We start from the raw sequence: 19,926 nt of genomic DNA, 5'->3' as shown, positions 1-19,926 counted from the left end.
CTATTTTTCAGCAAAGCTGATTAACAGATATCATGATAACACAATTTAGTGACCACATTCCTATGAAGAATCAACTGTAATTTGTTTTCTTTTTTTTTTAAAAAAAAAAAAAGCACTCTTACATCTTTCTCCTTTTTATCTGGAACTGGAGTCTGCTTTCTCATGTTATTTCCTGTGTAGGCAACACATTTCTCAAAAAAGGAAAAAAAGAGGGGGAGGAGAATTATCTTAATTAGCAATTAATACTATGAATGAGGTAAATTACTATGAGATATTCTGATGGTACACTCATAAAACATTATTTGAGGGATTTCCCTGGTGGTCCAGTGGTTAAGAATCTACCTGCCAACGCAGGGGATGTGGATTCAACCCCTGGTCAGGAAACTAAGACCCGACATGCCATGGGGCAACTAAGACCCAATACAGTCAAAAAGTAAATAAATAATGTTTTTTTTAAAAAAGAACAAAACATGACTTGAATGCTGGGACAGAAAGGTAGACCCAGAGGTCATTCGGTCCTACACACCAACCAATACCACCATCTCTCCTGAATATTCTGTGTTGTAACCTTTAATCATCTTATCCACCCTAGTGGATGATCATCTGATTCATCCTCTGGACCAACCTCCCCACTGTGGCCAGCACAACTCCCGTCTATAGGAAGTATTCCATTAACTGTTTCATAAAAGGATGAAGGTTAGTACTCACTAGCTGCCATTCTCCTATGTCTTCATTCCAATGGACATAGTTTTCAATCATTTCCTTTTAAAAGAGTCAAAGATGATCTACTTTTAATATTTAGTAACATTTAAAATACTGACTTAAACATGGAACTAAAATCTTAATATATTAAGTGAAAAAAGTTAAGTTTCAGAACATTATGTATTGCATGATGCCCTTTTTGGGCTTCTCAGATGGCTCTGTGGTAAAGAATCTGCCTGCCAATGCAGGAGACACAGGAGAATGAGGGTTCAATCCCTGAGTTGGGAAGATCCCTTAGAGAAGGAAATGGCAGCCCACTCCAATATTCTTGCCTGGAAAATCCCATGAAAAGAGGAGACTGCCAGGCTACAGTCCATGGGTTTGCAAGGAGCTGGACATGACTGAACAACTGAGCAAGCACATGCGATGCCCCTTTTATAAATTTAAAAATATATACCTTCAAGGAATATAAGTAGATGCAATTAAACTATATAAAAATATAAAGCAAGGAAATAAAGAATTTAGGATTCAGGATGGTGGATACCTTGAGTGTGAAGAGGTAAAGGGACGGAAGAGGGGAGAGAGAAACCATTTGGTTAAAAATAGGTCACTATAATGGTCCTAGATTTTGTTCTGGGTGACAAGTTAACTACAAAATAAGTAAATAAAAGGAGGCCATCCAAGGACCATCAAGGACAGTGTACTGTGAACCAAATATTAATTCTGAAAGAAAGAAAGAAAAGAAAATTAAAGAGAAAAAGAAAATAATATTAAGCTTAAATTGACAAATTTCTTAAAACTGTACACAGATTTAAAAGAAAGAAAAGGAAAAGAAAGAAAAAAAATTAAAGCTTATATTTAGACAATTCTTAAAACTGTACATAGATTTAAAATAAAATTTAAAAATCAATGTTAAAGTCTACTAAAATGTACTGGAAAGAGATATTTGGTGAAAAGAATAATAGAGGCTCTGATTTTAAAATTATAGTAGTATTCAGAGTTAGCATCTATCTGGAGATGGATGGTAGTGATCATTGTACAGTATTGTAAAGTACTTAATGAAATGTACTCTTAAAAAGTTAACATGGTAAATTTCATATGTCTATTTTACCACTTCACCTCAAACGCACAGAATTAGCATCCATAAACAGGGGAAAAAAATTAGCACAGGAGTTCTGTTTATTCTATTCATAGGATAAAGAATGTTGAAAAAACAAATAGGACCTATGCCTTTACATGAATTACATGAATCTGGCCTTCCTCCTAAGGAATGAGGAATTCTTGTTCAGATACTTAGTTACTCAAACGGAGAATAATATATATATTAAGAAAAGTTAACAGCTGGAGTGAAATGTGATGGAATTAAAGAAAATTTTATCAGCAACAACTGAAATGTAAATATTTACTGCTAATTAAATTAGAAATTGCATTTCTTTAGTCCTTAACCCCAGCCAAGTGACCTAATATTTAAGTCAGAGAACTTCCCACTTACTTGATAATCCTGAGGTATAAAGTTATCAATAATAAGCATCTGAAGTCTCAGTTCCCGGCTAAGTTGTCGAATGTTCTCCAAGAGGCCTTCAATTTCCCTCTGATGTTCTTGTTGGAGATCAGCCATCTACCAGAATCAATGAAAATACTAAGGACAAGTAAGATTTTAAATACAAAACAATTTCATCTGACAGGGCAGTAGTCAAGGAAACTTTGTAAAAGCTTACCCAGTTCTTTTACAAAAATAATGGACAGAAAATTCTAACACTATCACTGTCCACTCCACCACATTAGTAGTTAAGGCTGAAATAAACTATTTTTACTAGCTTAACAGATGAAATTTAAAATTGCACATAAAGGTGAAAATTTTATTTCTGTAAAATTGTAAGCACACTTTATGACTCCTTTAGGATTCTTAATCATACTTAATCAAAGCTAAAAAATTCAAACAACAACAACAGGTAATTTCTAAGAGATCAACCTCTGACTTTGCAGCCATCAGCATAGTCCAAACTTTCTTTAATTTCTTGGTCTTTCCTTGTGCTTCTTCTTGCAAACTGGTATACTTTTCTTCAATATCCAAGCGTTCTTGCTATGACAAAAAGTGGTGAACTTCAGAATAATTTTCTTCATTAAAGCTTAATTAACAAATGATATAAATGTTTAGCAAGTATTATCTTTCAAAGCAATCCATAGATATGCTTTAAAATTTTATTAAGACTATAGACGCTCAGCTTTTCACTATAAAAGTAAATACCTCAGATGAAACATCAACCAACAATAAAAATTCACATCACCTCTTTTTCCTCAAGTTCTCTACGAAGTTGCTCTGCTCTTCTTCTCCTTTCTTCCAGTTCCATGTTGGATTCTTCAAGAAGTTTCTCTTGTTCCTCAGCTTTTGCCAACAAATCAACACCACCAACAATTACCTTCTTCTCCAGTGCAGATAATTTCTCTAGCAAAGACTGATGCTCCTGTCTGTTAATTAAAATGAGAATACACAATATCCATCAATTATGTACTATTCTACTAAATTTACCCAAATGTAACAAAAATTTAGATATATAATTTCATAATAGGAATGTAATTACATCTCTCTCAAATTACACAACTGGGTAGTAGTATTGCTTTTAATTACAATTCAATTTTCTTGCTTATGCATACTGTAAGAAAAAACCCAGAAATTTAAATCACAAATTCATCTCAATTCAGTAATACTCACTGGGCCTTAAGAAGATCTTTTTCCCGTTTCTCCAACTCAGCTCTAGCCTTGTTTCTTTCTTCTTCTTCCATGTCAAGCTTTGTTTCAAGTGCTTTTCTCTCTTCATCAATTTTTGCTTGCATTTCAACCATCTTATCTGGGGAAACTTTCTTTTTACCTGTTTGAGTCATTTAATTGCAACAATCACTTCAGAGTCAGTATTTCAGACATACACATTACCTTCAAAGATACACTCCTCAAGAATACAAAATCAAATCTCAACATTTTAAGGAAATCAACTGAACAGTATTTTTTATTTCTACTTATTATGTTCCTAAAAGATTTTTTAACTGCTAAATGCAAACTGTTGTCCAACTGTGCAATGATAACTAAGAACAAAAGTACGTAAAAGAGAAAATGAGACGAGTAGGAAAAGAGATTAACAGGAAAACCAAATAAATAAAAAAGCAAAGATCTCTGTATCCCCAAATGACATATTTCACCAAAAAAGCAGTATCATTATTTAGTTACTTTTTTCTGATAACCAGGTACAAAATCAAGTCACTTCTCAAAACACCTTCCCACAAAATTTATTAAAATGAACGAATAAAAAAAAAAAAATGAACGAATAAGTAAAAGTCACACACAAATCAGACAGAATTTATATCAAGTCGTTTTTAAGACTGAATATATCTCCAGAGGTTTTTAACAATTTTACTTGATAAAATTACTTGAAAGTATTTTATTTCATAGCATACTTTTAAAGGAAGTAATGCTATACTGATTATGTAACAGTTACATAGTAATTAACCAGTCATTTTTTAGTTGCTGAGCTGTTATGACATATCATCAAATCTTAAATGAACAACTAAAGTAACTTATTATGTCAAATTCAGGATCCTAAATCTCCCTAAATCAGATTAAACATTTCAAGTGTGAAATATAAGTAGAAATATTATCAAATAATACAGCTAGAAATATAATTTCCAAATGACTATTTTGATTATAATGCCTAATACAATGTTTTATATATATATATATGTATAGTAAATGTTCACTAAAGATTTAATGAATTTCAAAATCATGAAATTAAAATGAAAAAGAAAAAAAGAAAAACCAGCTTATTAAACTTGTTATGAAACCGAATTAAAGATAATTCATTTCTGGTAATACAATTTCTTTGAAATGTACTTTCCTTCAGAAAAAACAATCAAATTTTTCGTAGAACTGGTCTGAGGCTCTCCTGAAAGCTTTCTGTCATTCTTAACTTCCTTCCCAAAGGACCACAGAAGAGTGTAGAAGAATTTATAAACTGTTAATGTCTCCACCCAAAAACTAACCCCACATGCTGACAAGGAAAGAGAACTGAAAAATAAAGATGATGGAGATATATATATCTGAATAAAATCTTTCAGGAACCACAAGATGATGAATCATTCACAAGCTTTAATTCTTTGGGTTAAAATCATATAAAACCCCCAAAGGTTTAAAATACATTACCCTTCACTTCTTCAGAAATGTAAGTCCAGAGCAAACTAAAGCCACAAGATGAATAAGTTAAATAAAAGAGTAAACAAAAGCACTGATCCAAATTCATGCTTTGGTGTGGTGTGATTCATTGCATCCCAAAGTCAGGTTACAGACCTGACTCTATTGGCTTTTTTAGCACAATCACCTGTATTGAACACTCTGAACTATACTGCTAAAAAGTAATATTAAAAAGTAATTTAACTCTTATTCCCAATGAATTCCTAGAAAGGATTTCCCATCAGTAGTAACTATTTCTTAGAAATTTGAGGGGGGAAAGTGTAAGTTAAGGTATAAAGTAAGTGTATGCGCTAAAATAATTATGATTTCCTTTAGACTCTATAATTATGGTAAAGAAAAAATGGAAAATATGTTAAAAATTGTATGTGTGAAAACTGTATGTGTATAGAGGAAATGGTCCCCTCAACACACGTACATTCATTTTTTTAGGCTTCTAGGGTTGCAACTGTGTTGTTAGTTAAAAATACATAGTTTCCAAATGCATTAAAAAGCAGCTAAATAAGAAAATATATATATGTGTAGAGATACAAAAGTACATGCCTATTGACGAATTACTACTATGCCTGAACTGCTTCACTTATTCAAAATTATTCAGGTAATATTTTCAAACTGATGTTTTAGCAGCAAAAATCTTACTGTGTCCTCACAGCATTTTCATAAAAATGACCATATATACATAGTTTCAGTTTCAAAAGTCTGATATTTAAGTAATATATTATTTTAGCCAGAATTAGTCTGATGAATTGCATTTACTGTAAGCTAAATGTGGATATGTAGCAACTTTAACAAGGCACTTAAAAACATGATATTATGAAAAGTCACTTTTGGATTTTTTTTTTAAGATTTTAAAAATATATTAATGAATCAAACCAACCAACCAACCAATTAAAAAAAAAAAAAAAAAACCTTCTAAAATTGTAAAAATTTAACACAAAGTTTCAAGTAAAAAAAATCTAAAAAGAATGTTAATGCCACAGAATATTTAACTGAGCCAAAGAGGAGTGATAAATATTTTAATTCCCATCTACCACATCCTCTAACCAAAACTGAGGTGAACTTCGGCAAGGCAAAATTAAAGGGAAGAATTTTAGGAAGTGTTATTGAATTAACTTCATTTTCATTACATGAGTATCCATGGCCATACATAACCAGGCATTTGAGTCCTTGGTTTAAAAAAAGGAGGAAAATGCTTGTATATGAAATCATTTATATTTCTAAAATTTGGCTTACTAGGTCTTTAAGAATTGAGAGAAATGATTATGCCATGTGGTTCTGGTGATATATTTATTTTTATTGCTTATTTTGTTAATTAGGTCTAGAATATACAATGTGTCACTGTCAAGCTAGTAGTTCAGAATTGTTTCCTTAAGAAGATAATTTGGAAACTAAAATGTTCCTAATACCTTTGTTAATAAAAACTAAAATAAGCTTTTTAAAAAAGAATTGAATAAAAAAGGAATTTTAAAAATGCTAAAGCTGAAATATACTTTAAAATACAAGACACATACTTACCTTGTAAAAAAATGAATTAAAAAATTGTAATGTGGTTAAATAAAAGTTCTCTATAGTTTAAATAATCGTACCATGTGGAGTGCAAATCAATCACACCAACCTGCTTGATCTTTCAACAAGAAGTAGTAAGCAAATCGGAGACAGGAAGCATATGCACAGAGATGAAGAGGAAAAAAAGAAAAAAACATTATTTCTTTTGTAAAACAAAGAAAAATGTATTATAGCATTTATTTACAGTATAAGTATAGGAGTACAATCATTATACAAACTGAAATAGATCAGTTTTATGCAAAAAGAAAAGTATATGCAACATAATCAGAGATGATAATTTAAGCAAGGACAGTAAGATTAATTTAGTCATATTTCTAATCAACCTTGACTCCCAAACTTGCAAATATAACAGTTGAGCAACAAATAGAGGACATGGAATTGGGAACCTGCTAAGACCTGGCAAGTAATATAAAGAGCAAAACAGGAAATAAAGCCAATTTTAAAAATTAGTAAGTTAAAAGTAGCAGAAGTCACACTGTCCATTTTCAAAATTTCCCAATTCAATGACCTCTAATAAGGATACATTACAGGTGTGCCCCCCTTTAAGAAAATCGAACGCAAAACCTTCAACCAACTAAACAAATAAACTAGAGAAATTTGCAGTGATCATGTAACTAACAGAACCACTTAATAAAGAATTTTTAAAGACAGCAATTCTCCCAATACAACTGATTTCCCAACTTGATTTATAAGCATTTTCAAGAAATGCTTATTGCATAAAGTGAAGTACACCTGTACAGTAACAAACTTGCATTCAATCTATTAGTAGACTGTTAAGGGTAATTATAATGATTCTATAGAAGTAAATGATCAATTGATGATTCAAGCAAACAACACCTAAAAAAAAAAGGGCCATTCATATTTTTAAAAAGGAAGGTACATACAAGTTACACACAGCAACCACATGCTAGGGCAACCATCTTTCCACGTCATCAACATACCCACAGTGCAACAAAAGAACTGAACATTATACACTAGGTACACAAAGAGTAACTAAAACTGCTTGAACTACAATTCATTTCATAACAAATTTTCATGTAAATACCTTTTAAGAATTAAAGTAAAATTTTAAAACAGAAAATTAAATTATAATACCTCCCACTCAGATATTTTCTTACATTTAGTGATTTATAATACAAAATGAGACTTCTATATGGTTTCTAAAGCAATGTCATGTCTTTTGAGTTAGCTTATGAAATTAACTGTCTTGAAAAAATATAAGGACAATAGAGAAAATAATTCCTAATATTCTGAGAATTCTTCCTCTAGAAAGCTAAAAGCATGAGAACAACCAAATGTTTTTGTTATTAGTTTTGGAAAGGTAAGAATATATAGATAATGTTTTAAAAAGCAGTAAGCTGCAAGCTAGTACAAGAAAGCATCAATTCTCTTTTCTTCTGAAACTAAAATATAAATAAAATTAATACTTGTCAAAATTATGGTTTAAGAAAAAGCTTTAGATTTGAAATAAGACAGATCCTGCACAATTTCTTGTGGATCTGAATTCTCTAATCATAACATAGAAAGTTTCTTAAAATCAATCAGGTCATTTAGAAATAGAGATAAATGGTAATTTGATATAAAATACCATTCAATTTATCTTTACTTGCTTCAAACTTTACATTTTTCTTTATTTGGGAGCTTTTGGTCTTAAGTTACCCCTAAGAATAGGACGCCAAAGCATAAAATCTTTTAAACTACAAGATATGTTATAATTGGCACCACTGTACTTCCAAACATAATGTGTACCTTATGAAATTCAGAATTTTGTTATTATAGATAGGTCCCTTACACTGACTAGGAGTATGACGAAACATGAAAAGGAACCTTAAGAGTTATTCTCCTATACAGCTTACTAGCTCTCTTTACATTATCTCAACTGCAAAAGCATGAATCTCTCTTCCATTGTCTCAAACATAAGCTTAAGCATATGTTTTAACAATTATGGTTAACTGGAAGCAATGAAGAGGGGAGGAAATATCACCACATGCTTTGTTTTACTGAGAAGTCCAACATGTATTCTTTAAGTCATGACAGGGAGCGGTGCAGCATTTCTCAAATGAAGCCCATGAGTTATGGAAAAGCCAAAGCTCTGTTAGAGAATTTAAGAGCTACCACTCACTAGGCAAGAACTTATCCAGAGGTTTCTCTATGACAGAACATGTGGAGTCTGAACTACTGCTGCTGCTACTGCCTGGAAGACAAAGAAATGAGCCCAACGGGAACCAAAGAAAGAGGAACAAGAAAATGAACACATACACAGAGAAAGAATTTTAAAGGACAATCAAGTTTTGTATTAAAGAACCAAAACTTACTTTCCCTTAAAATCAGTCTTGGCAGTCTATGTAGTATTCTCTAATTACAAAGCCATACAGGGGAATTAGAAACTGTATTCCTTTAAGTATCCACTGTAGGCAAACCTCACTATTCACTTATAGTAATTCAGAGGTTTGGAATGACAAGAATAAAAAATAAGTCACTTGGTGACAAATAAGTCTATTTAAACCATTTACGTTGATAAACTAATAGAACTGAGCTTAAAAGTCATGCACAATTAAAGTTATAGGAATGATAAATTACCCTTTAATACAAACAGTTTGGGTGTGTCTCCAATTTCACTCTTTCATCTCCAAAACATCAAACTATCAGATATACATGTTTAAAGTTTCACAGAAAAACTTTAGAAGGCTTACTGAAATTCTGAAAATTTCTAAGCCTTGAAGGAAGATGTTACTATTAAATATTTTAATATAGTAAGTAAGCAATGGCATTTTTCTAAATTCAAATTTTCATTTTTAAACAAATCTATTATCTGTTTCAGCTTTGAATAGCTTACTCTGAAAAAATATGTATGGACACAAAACCGTTTCTCTAAATCAAGGGTCAGTAATCACTTGCTGTAAAGGGACAGAAGATAAGTGCTTTAGGCTTCACAGGCCATACAGACACATGTGAAGACAGCTGTAGACTGTATGTAAACAAATGAACATGGCTGCTTAATAAACTACATTTACAAAAACAGGTGGTGGGCTGATTTTGGTCAGCAGACTACTTGCCAACTCTTGCTCTAAATTATATTTTTCCTGCCTTTTGAAGGACTCTCTATGGCTTTTAAATTTGGGACACCTGATCAAACAGTGATGAGTTATTTTCAGCAAGAACATCTTACTCAGACAAGCAAAATATGCACCAGCTCGAAAACAATGATCCACATTAATGGAAGAGAGTTCTGAAATAAATACTCAGATAGAAAGATCTGAAATGTAGCCCATTATGTTTGTCTTTCTTTTGCACTGTCATCTATATCTTTATCACAATATACAGTTTTAATTGATACTTGGAAACGAACACTCTGTTAACAGATCAGTACATTTTATAAAGAAAATACATTTTACATGCTATTATATAATAGAATCCTTCTACAAATTTATTAAAAACTCAATGACTTTTAAAGCTTAATCATATTTGAAAAAAATTCACATTATCTTAACTTTCTAAAATATTCAGATCCCTAACACAGATAAAAGTCCCCACATTAAAATCCCACATGAAATTTAAAAATGGAATATCCACTATCACAGATTTTTATAATTCTAAGTAGTATAAAAAACTAGAACATACTGTATGCTGATTGATCTAGAAATAACAGATCAGTATAGGAAGAAAAAATAATGCAAAGTTAACCAGGTATATAGCAAATCCTCTGTTCAAACTGCTACCACAATAAAAAAATAGCAAAATAAAAAGCATGTACTCAACAGCCTTAGGAATGTTAAACCGTCATTAGGCAGCAATTTCATTTAATTTCTAGAACACTGAAATGAACTTACTCCTTCTTTTTTTCCTTTTCTCTCCATCTTCTCCAACCTCACCCTCTTCATCATCCTCTTCCTCTGAACCGCTGATATCAGAGCCTGATATTTCTTCCCCTTGAACAGAAATTTAATACAATGATATTTATTCTGTACCAGGTCACTGCCTATTCAGGAAACGCCTGTATCAACTTTCTTCATTAAGTTTTTGTGCCCAAAACAAACCTTATTTTAATATTCCTAGAGAGTATATCAGATATGTTAGCCTCAGAAACAGATATGATATACACAGAGGTTTTATTTTTAAAGTTCCTAAAGAGAACTTATATGCAGAGTACACCATGAGAAACGCTGGCCTGGAAGAAGCACAAGCTGGAATCAAGATTGCCGGGAGAAATATCAATAACCTCAGATATGCAGATGACACCACCCTTATGGCAGAAAGTGAAGAGAAACTAAAAAGCCTCTTGATGAAAGTGAAAGTAGAGAGTGAAAAAGTTGGCTTAAAGCTCAACATTCAGAAAACGAAGATCATGGCATCCAGTCCCATCACTTCATGGGAAATAGATGGGTAAACAGTGGAAATAGTGGCAGACTTTATTTTTTTGGGCTCCGAAATCACTGCAGGTGGTGACTGCAGCCATGAAATTAAAAAACGCTTACTCCTTGAAGAAAAGTTATGACCAACCTAGATAGCATATTGAAAAGCAGAGACATTACATTGCCTACAAAGGTCCGTCTAGTCAAGACTATGGTTTTTCCCATGGTCATGTATGGCTGTGAGAGTTGGACTGTGAAGAAAGCTGAGCACCAAAGAATTGATGCTTTTGAACTGTGATGTTGGAGAAGACTCTTGAGAGTCCCCTGTACTGCAAAGAGATCCAGCCAGTCCATTCTAAAGGAGATCAGCCCTGGGTGTTCTTTGGAAGGAATGATGCTAAAGCTGAAACTCCAGTACTTTGGCCACCTCATGTGAAGAGCTGACTCATTGGCAAAAATGAGTTAACCCTAACCCTAACCCCAACCCTAACCCCAACCCCAAGCCTAACCCTAACTTTGACCTATTCAAACTTTAAAAAGACTCTGATGGTGGGAAGGATTGGGGGCAGGAGGAAAAGGGGACGACAGATGGCTGGATGGCATCCCTGACTTGATGGACGTGAGTCTGAGTGAACTCCGGGAGTTGGTGATGGACAGGGAGGCCTGGTGTACTGCAATTCATGGGGTCGCAAAGAGTCGGACACGACTGAGTGACTGGACTGAACTGAACTGAAAGAGAATTTAAGACTTTGACCTATTTAAACTTTAAAGTGATTAGTTTACAGTTTTAAATGTTACATGTTAGAGGTATTATTTCAATGTTTGAAAAATATGATCACTTTTGGAATGCATTTTTTCCTCAGTTTTCTGTTTAAGATTTCATTTACTTATTTTTATAAATGCCACATCTCATTGGCTCATTTCTTTTGCTGCTTTATTTTTTGGCTGCACTGGGTCTTCATTACCATGTGCAGGCTTCTCCAGTTGCAGCTGGCAGGCTCTAGAGCACGTGGGCTCTGTAGTTATGGCGCACAGGCTTAGTTGCGGTACATGGGATCTTAGTTCCCTGATCAGATATCGAACTTGGGTCCCTTGAATTGAGAGCATGGAGTCTTATCCACTGGACCACCAGGAAAATCTCTAAGATTTTAAATAATTTATCCAACCTTTTTATAGTTTAAGAGCCATACAATGGTCATCTAACACACGATCCCACTTTTAGGACTATATCGCATCAAGTAATAGAAGAAGGGCTTATTTGTACAACAAGTATGTTAATCTAAAAAAAATTTTTTTAAAGGAAATTACAAAGCTAATATTAATGCAAATCAGTGCTATGGCACCTTCAAAGTAGTTATTTAAAATTACCACTGTCCACATATGAAATGTCTAGGAAAATAAAGATAACTGGGTGGGAGGGAGTAAAATATATACTAATCATAATCAGATCAGATCAGATCAGTCGCTGAGTCGTGTCTGACTCTTTGCGACCCCATGAATCGCAGCACGTCAGGCCTCCCTGTCCATCACCAACTCCCGGCGTTCACTCAGACTCACGTCCATCGAGTCAGGGATGCCATCCAGCCATCTCATCCTCTGTCGTCCCCTTCTCCTCCTGCCCCCAATCCCTCCCAGCATCAGAGTCTTTTCCAATGAGTCAACTCTTCACATGAGGTGGCCAAAGTACTGGAATTTCAGCTTTAGCATCATTCCTTCCAAAGAAATCCCAGGGCTGATCTCCTTCAGAATAGTTGAACCTAAAAAACAAAAAGTAGAAAGAATTCAGAGTCTTGGGAGAAGAAATTCATTAAACATATATTTCTTCAGGTCCACAAACAATGACACCCTGGTAGCAATGAGTACACCTAATGCCTAAATCTTGGTTTCTAAATACCATTCTCCAATGAAAGGAACCAGGGAGAAACAGATGATTTTAAGAACAAGGTAAGAAAAATATAAAAATGAGCCCCAAACATCTGTGGTGCCAGATAATGAGGAAGTGATAAGCAAACAAACTGGTGAGAGCATGCTGAAAGGATACAGGAACTACCCTGAAACTTAATGGCCAAAGCTGGAACAATTTGAACAATAAAATAAATAATATTATTGTATTATAAACCCACAGACTAAAATAAATATCCATGAGTCCATACTGACATTAAAAAATAATAGGGGAGAGGAGACTGATCTTCCTTACACTAAAATTCAGAACACTAAACATTAGAAAGAAAAATGGGAAGAAAACGTTATCACTGAGCAAATCCACAGAACTACTGTTGGATGCTAAAATCACGGGAAGAAAAGTATGATGAGAAACAGAAGTTTTGTATAGTGTCAAAGTATATCTCCACAAGATATAAATTACAAAGGAAATAATAAAATAAATTTACAGTGGAGAAAATGTGCAGAATAATTATGAGAAGTGAAAGTGAAAGTCACTCAGTTGTGTCTCACTCTTTGCAACCCCATGGACTATACAGTCCATGGAATTCTCCAGGCAGAATACTGGAGTGCGTAGCCTTTCCCTTCTCCAAGGAATCTTTCAGTGGTGAACATTTGCAGAATAATTATGAGAAAACTACAGATAAATTCAAATTGAGGAACATTCTACAAATATATGACCAATACTCTTCAAAATGTCATGATTACAAAGACCGAGGAATTAGAGACTGAAGGAAATTAAACAGACATGACAACTACCAGTAAATGCAATGCATGATCTATAACTGGATCCTGAACTACAAAAAAAAAGGGCATTGAAGAGAAAACTGTCAAAATTCTAGTAAGAATCTATGGATTAGTTAAAAAGTTTCTATCACTATAAATTTCCTGGTGTGATAATGTAAGATGTTAACATCAGGAGAAGCTGGGTAATAGGTACATAGGAACTCTCCTTGCTATACTGTGAGTTTTCTATAAACCTAAAATTATTTTGAAATAAAAGTTAAAAAGTTATTCTTTTAATAGTTTCACCTATTTTTAGATTACTCCTATGATCAACTCTATTAACTGGATTATAAGAAATGTCCTAAGAGTGTAAATAAAATGAAGTTAATTAAAAATAAAGTTAGCATTACCATATATCTAGCAACTTCACCTCTGGATATATATCCAAAAGAACTGAAAGCAAGGACTCGAACAGATTTTTGTACATCCACATACATAACAACATTATTCCCAATAGTCAGAAGGTAGAAGCAACACAAGTATACATTAACAGATGAAAGGATAAAAGGAAACATGGAAGAAAATTCTGACTCATGCCACAATATGGACGACTACTGAGGACCTTATGCTTAGTAAAATAAGCCAGACACAACAGGAGACATATTGTATGATTCTACTTTTATGGGGTACTTAGAACAGTCAAATTCATAGAGACAGAAAGTAGAATAATGATTACCAGGGATTGAGGGAGAGAGAGGGATAGGGATTTAGCATTTAATGGGTACAGAGAGAGGTTCATTTTGGGATTATTAAAAAGTCCTGGAGATGGATGGTGGTGACAGATGAAGAACAATGCCAATGTACTTAATGCCACAGAACTTAACATAAAAATAGTTAAAATGGTAAATTTTATGTTATGTATTATATATTTTACCACAATTTTTAAAATGTAAAAACTGGGTCAGAAATATAAAGGTATGAACTCAATACTAACAAATCTAAGAAATTTTACATCTTTGAAACATACTGACTATAAATACCACCTAGTGGTCACAGTTAAAATACCAAATTTCATTATCTAAGAGGCAGCTAAATTATAGCTCTTCCTCAAAAATCTTACTCAAATTTACTGAATCAGCACCTTCTTCAAATGTTTATGATGTCTGGATCTGGATTTTACATCTGATTTAACCAGTTTCCCTGCAGACTGGAGAAAGGCAATTTCAAAGCCCTTTATTCACCAGGTATGCAAAGGAGCCCTGTGCCAGCTAGTTCATAGCATTACGATTCAGGGAGTTACTGACCACCTAACAACGGTTGGTAAATTTCTCACCCTCATGACAAGGTCTTCAAATTTTCTAAACATCTAACATTATATCTTGTTAGAAAAGGATTTCCAAAATAGAATCTCATGTTCAAATATGAAAGCATATTTTCAAGGCCATGCAATCAATTTTCACTTATAGTAAACTAGGTTTCCATGAGCAGTCAATGCACCAATTATGTTAGAGCCTTTGTTTGTGTGGATCACAACTGTGGAAAATTCTTAAAGAGATGGGAATACCAGACCACCTTAACTGCCTCCTGAGAAACTTGGATGCAGGTCAAGAAGAAACAGAACCAGAACAAATGACTGGTTCAAAACTGGGAAGGAAGTACAAGGCTGTATATTGTCACTCTGTTCATTTAACTTCTATGCAGAGTATATCATGAGAAATGCTGGGCTGGATGAATCACAAGCTCGAATCAAGATTGCTGGGAGAAGTATCAACAACCTCAGATATGCAGATGATACCACTCTAATGGCAGAAAGTGAAGACGAACTAAAGAGCCTGTTGACGATGGTGAAAGAGGAGAGTGAAAAAGCTGGCTTAAAACTCAACATTAAAAGAACTAAGATCATGGCATCTGGTCCCATCACTTTAAGACAAATAGAAGGGCAAAGTGGAAACAATGACAAATTTTATTTTCTTGGATTCCAAAATCACTGTAGATGGTGACTATAGCCATGAAATTAAAAGACACTTGCTCCTTGGAAGGAAAGCTATGACAAATCTAGACAGCATATGAAAAAGCAGAAATACAAAAGCAGAGGTATCACTTTGCCAACCAAGTTCCACATAGTCAAAGCTATGGTTTTTCCAGTAGTCCTGTATGGATGTGACAGTTGGACCATAAAGAAGGCTGAGTGCCAAAGAATTGATGCTTTTGAATTGTGGTGCTGGAGAAGACTCTTGAGAGGACCGTGGACTGCAAGGAGATCAAACCGGTCAATCTTAAAGGAAACAAACCCTTAATACTCATTGGAAGGTCTGACGCTGAAGCTCCAATAATTTGGCCACCTGATGTAAAGAGCCAACTCATTGGAAAAGACCCTGATGCTGGGAAAGACTGAAGGGGGCAGCAGAGGATGAGATGGTTAGATAGCATCACTGACTCAGTGGCCATGAATTTGAGGAAACTCCAGGAGACAGTGGACAGAGAAGCCTGGTGTGCTGCAGTTCATGGGGTTGCAAGGAGTGGAATGCAACTTGGCAACTGAACAGCAACAACAAACAACAAACTGTGTTTACCCATAACTCTGTAATTGCTTTATTGACTTCAAGTAATAGTGCCTGGGATCTATTACAAAGAACTCTGGTCATAACTAATACATGTATGGTAGAACTCACTCAGAGAGAGAATCAAAAATTCCTTGTTTAATAAGTGATCATATGAAATCTTTATGAAAGATCATGAGGACTGAGATGGAGGTTGTAAATCAAATGAATTTTTAAATCACTACACAAATATTACATAATTTTACTTGAGCTTGATGTGAAAATGCTTAATAATGTAAGTAGCAAGTTACTGTGCAAAAATATTCCCTTAAACATCAATATCAGAGGTTCAGAGAATTTTTAATGGGTGGTTTTATTAGAACACTTATTGCTTAAAAACACATTTTTAACCAACATTAAGATTAATATTTTCAGGAAAACGTTACCTTCTTCAAGCTTTTTTTTCAGTTCTTCTATTTCCTTCTGAAACTGACGAAGCAAAGCATCTTTTGGATCTTCATTAATTCTAGCTTTATTTTTAATATTCTTAGCACGATTAGCATACCGCAATGTACTGATGGTTTCATCATAATTGTAATCTGCTGGCCCAATATTTGCACACTGTTGAATTAGGAACACAAAACATTTTGCTGTACATGTGATACAGTTTTAAAACTTTAATTTATTTTTATAAATAAATAATATTTATAATATTATTTTTATTATTATATTTTAATTTTTAAAATTTATTTATATTTTGGCCACGCTGCATGGCATGCATGATCTTAGTTCCCTGACCTGGGATGGAAACTGCAGCATCCCCTACAGTGGAAGCTTAATCACTCACTGGACTATCAGGGAAGTTCCAACACACTTAAAATTACTACCATTATGAATATATCAAAGAATTCTGGAACATATTTCCACTCTGGCTGTGAAAAAGAGGGCATCACCCCATGGGTTTCCAAACAATCCAATTATAGGCTAGCACACATGGTGTGCTAGAAAGTTGAGTTCAGTTCAGTCGCTCAGTCGTGTCCGACTCTTCGCGACCCCACGAATCGCAGCACTTCAGGCCTCCCTGTCCATCACCAACGCCCGGAGTTCACTCAGACTCACGTCCATCGAGTCAGTGATGCCATCCAGCCATCTCATCCTCTGTCGTCCCCTTCTCCTCCTGCCCCCAATCCCTCCCAGCATCAGAGTCTTTTCCAATGAGTCAAAATAACCACAAATTTTAAAAAGTGAAATAATCGATAGTTTTTAAAATGTTATGAATATCAACTGCTGGCATAAATCAGAATCTTAAAATTTTCCTGATGGTAACTAAACAACCAATTAAGTCTTACCATCATGGTTTTTGAATTTCCTCCTAAGGAATCCTGAAGAAGACGAGTCAATTTAGAGTTACGATAAGGCACATGAGTGCTTTTTCCATCAACCAAGGCAGAAATAACATTACCAAGGGTGGAAAGCGAAAGATTGATTTTTGTAGCTTCTTTTAGGCGCTGTCCAGTAGCTCCAGTTTTTGCTTGTCTTTCTGAACCCTAGCAATAAACAGAGACAGAAGTAAAGCTAAAACAAAAAAATACAGAATATTCTTCCCAAAGTTAAAAAAAGTATTTTAACAGTAAAAACTCTAATATGATATCTGGAATTCACTTCAAAATAATACTGGAAGGGAAGAAGTGGCTGAGGGTAGAGAAGAAACAGAACTGGACATGAACTGATAACTATTAAAATTAGGTGATGACTACATGGAAAATTATACTATTCTTTGTTTATATAGGTTAGAAACAGTCCATAATTAATAGTAAGTTAAACACACATATAAAACTTTTATATATATATATAAAATCACTCCTTTTCACTTGAGTTATTACTCATTTATAAAATAAAAAGAAACTACAAGAGTTATTCTTAACTAGCATCCCCTTACTTACAGCAAGATCTACAAGATGAAGCTTCCCCATCCTGACATGCATGTTACCATCAACACCTTTCTCACTGCATTCTATCGTGATTGTAAAGATGGCATGGGAACGGGAACTATGTTCATTCATATTAGTTGCACCAACAGAACCTTGAATAAAAGAAGGAAAGTCTTTAAAACTATTAACAACAGGGAGTGCCTCTAAAAATAATATCCAAAATACTAAATTTCATCACAGCCAAAAGCCAGAGAACATGGTTAAGACACAAAAGCTTAGGTGTATTTAGCTATGAAATTTCTGACATTTATGTTGGTAACAAAAAACTAATTTTTTCACATTAAAGAGGTACTTTTAGGACAAAATACTTAATTTCAAGTATTATTGACTCAAAAAATTAACTGACTTTAAAATATATGTTAAATAGTTCAAAAAATAAACTGTTTCAGCTGTCTCTAAAAGGTATTATATTCTGGGAAACAATCACAGGAATACTTTCATATATACATTAGATGGTAACAAAAATCGTCAGAGTAAAACGGTTTGCAACAGCAAGACATCAAAAACAATCAATAGGGAAGCAGTTAATCAATTATGTTAATAGAATAGTCATACTATGCATTATGAAGCAGTCTCTTAAAAAAATAAGGTAGATCTTAATGACATGAAAAGATACCCAAAACATATGAACTAGAGATAAAAAAGTTAGGAGTATAAAGTATAATCCCATTTCTGTAAAACAAAAGCATCCATTCAAAGTATGCTAAGAATCTGAGTGTGTATAAATGTTTTACATGAATATATTGTGCAAACAAAAAGATGCTTTCCATATGACCCAGCAATCCCACTGCTGGGCATATACACTGAGGAAACCAGAACTGAAAGAGACAGGCAAACCCCAATGTTCATCACAGTACTGTTTATGATAGCCAGGACACGGAAGCAACCTAGATGTCCATCAGCAGACGAATGGATAAGAAAGCTGTGGTAAATATACACAATGGGGTATTGCTGCTAAGTCACTTCAGTCCATGTCCGACTCTGTGCGACCCCATAGACGGCAGCCCACCAGGCTCCCCCGTCCCTGGGATTCTCCAGGCAAGAACACTGGAGTGGGTTGTCATTTCCTTCTCCAATGCATGAAAGTAAAAAGTGAAAGTGAAGTCGCTCAGTCATGTCCGACTCTTAGCGACCCCATGGACTGCAGCCTACCAGGCTCCTCCGTCCATGGGGTTTTCCAGGCAAGAGTACTGGAGTGGGGTGCCACTGCCTTCTCCAATGGGGTATTACTCAGCCATTAAAAAGAATACATTTGAATCAGTTGTAATGAGGTGGATGAATCTGGAGCCTATTATACAGAGTGAAGTAAGCCAGAAAGAAAAACACCAATACAGTATACTTATACATATATATGGAATTTAGAAAGATGGTAACAATAACCCTGTATGCGAGACAGCAAAAGAGACAAAGATGTATCGAACAGTCTTTTGGACTCTGTGGGAGAGGGTGAGGGCAGGATGATACGGGAGAATGGCATTGAAACATGTAAATTATCATATGTGAATCGAATCGCCAGTCCAGGTTCGATGCATGATACAGGATGCTCAGGGCTGGTGCACTGGGATGACCCAGAGGGATGGGATGGGGAGGGAGGTGGGAAGGGGGTTCAGGATGGGGAACACATGTACACCCATGGTGGATTCATGTCAATGTATGGCAAAACAAATACAATATTGTAAAGTAAAATAAATAAATAAATGCTTTGTTTTTCACAATGGGCATGTATGGGTTTTTTCCTTAAATTCCAAAGTATTTTAAAAGCAATATGTTAATTTCACCCAACACCAAAATTATTTTCCTACTATATATTCATGTACAGGCCAGCTGTGATTTTAGAATTTAAACACTGAAAGGGTACTGTTTATCAGCAA

At 34.3% G+C, this 19,926-nt stretch overlaps 1 protein-coding gene across 6 annotated transcripts in view; it reads right to left on the bottom strand.

The window, feature by feature from the left end:
* Nucleotides 1–19,926, bottom strand: part of KIF3A (kinesin family member 3A) — a 92,647-nt gene that overhangs the window by 5,935 nt on the left and 66,786 nt on the right. For 3 of the 6 annotated variants that reach the window (XM_061422821.1, XM_061422826.1, XM_061422820.1), the window contains exons 6-16: nt 18,008–18,147; nt 17,414–17,611; nt 16,511–16,685; nt 10,336–10,434; nt 8,628–8,699; nt 3,416–3,572; nt 2,991–3,171; nt 2,675–2,785; nt 2,195–2,320; nt 709–762; nt 123–191 (exon numbers count right to left, since the gene is read on the bottom strand). In XM_061422821.1, coding sequence (XP_061278805.1) covers nt 123–191; nt 709–762; nt 2,195–2,320; nt 2,675–2,785; nt 2,991–3,171; nt 3,416–3,572; nt 8,628–8,699; nt 10,336–10,434; nt 16,511–16,685; nt 17,414–17,611; nt 18,008–18,147 — 1,382 coding nt within the window. Of the gene's footprint in view, nt 1–122; nt 192–708; nt 763–2,194; nt 2,321–2,674; nt 2,786–2,990; nt 3,172–3,415; nt 3,573–6,554; nt 6,564–8,627; nt 8,700–10,335; nt 10,435–16,510; nt 16,686–17,413; nt 17,612–18,007; nt 18,148–19,926 lie in introns of all 6 variants that reach the window. The other 3 variants (XM_061422824.1, XM_061422823.1, XM_061422822.1) reach the window with 2 other exon arrangements.

The sequence above is a fragment of the Bos javanicus genome, chromosome 7, assembly GCF_032452875.1.
Source record: "Bos javanicus breed banteng chromosome 7, ARS-OSU_banteng_1.0, whole genome shotgun sequence".
Taxonomy (NCBI): domain Eukaryota; kingdom Metazoa; phylum Chordata; class Mammalia; order Artiodactyla; family Bovidae; genus Bos; species Bos javanicus.
The sequence above is the reverse complement of the archived record's forward strand: the minus strand, read 5'-3'. Positions and strand labels throughout refer to the sequence as shown.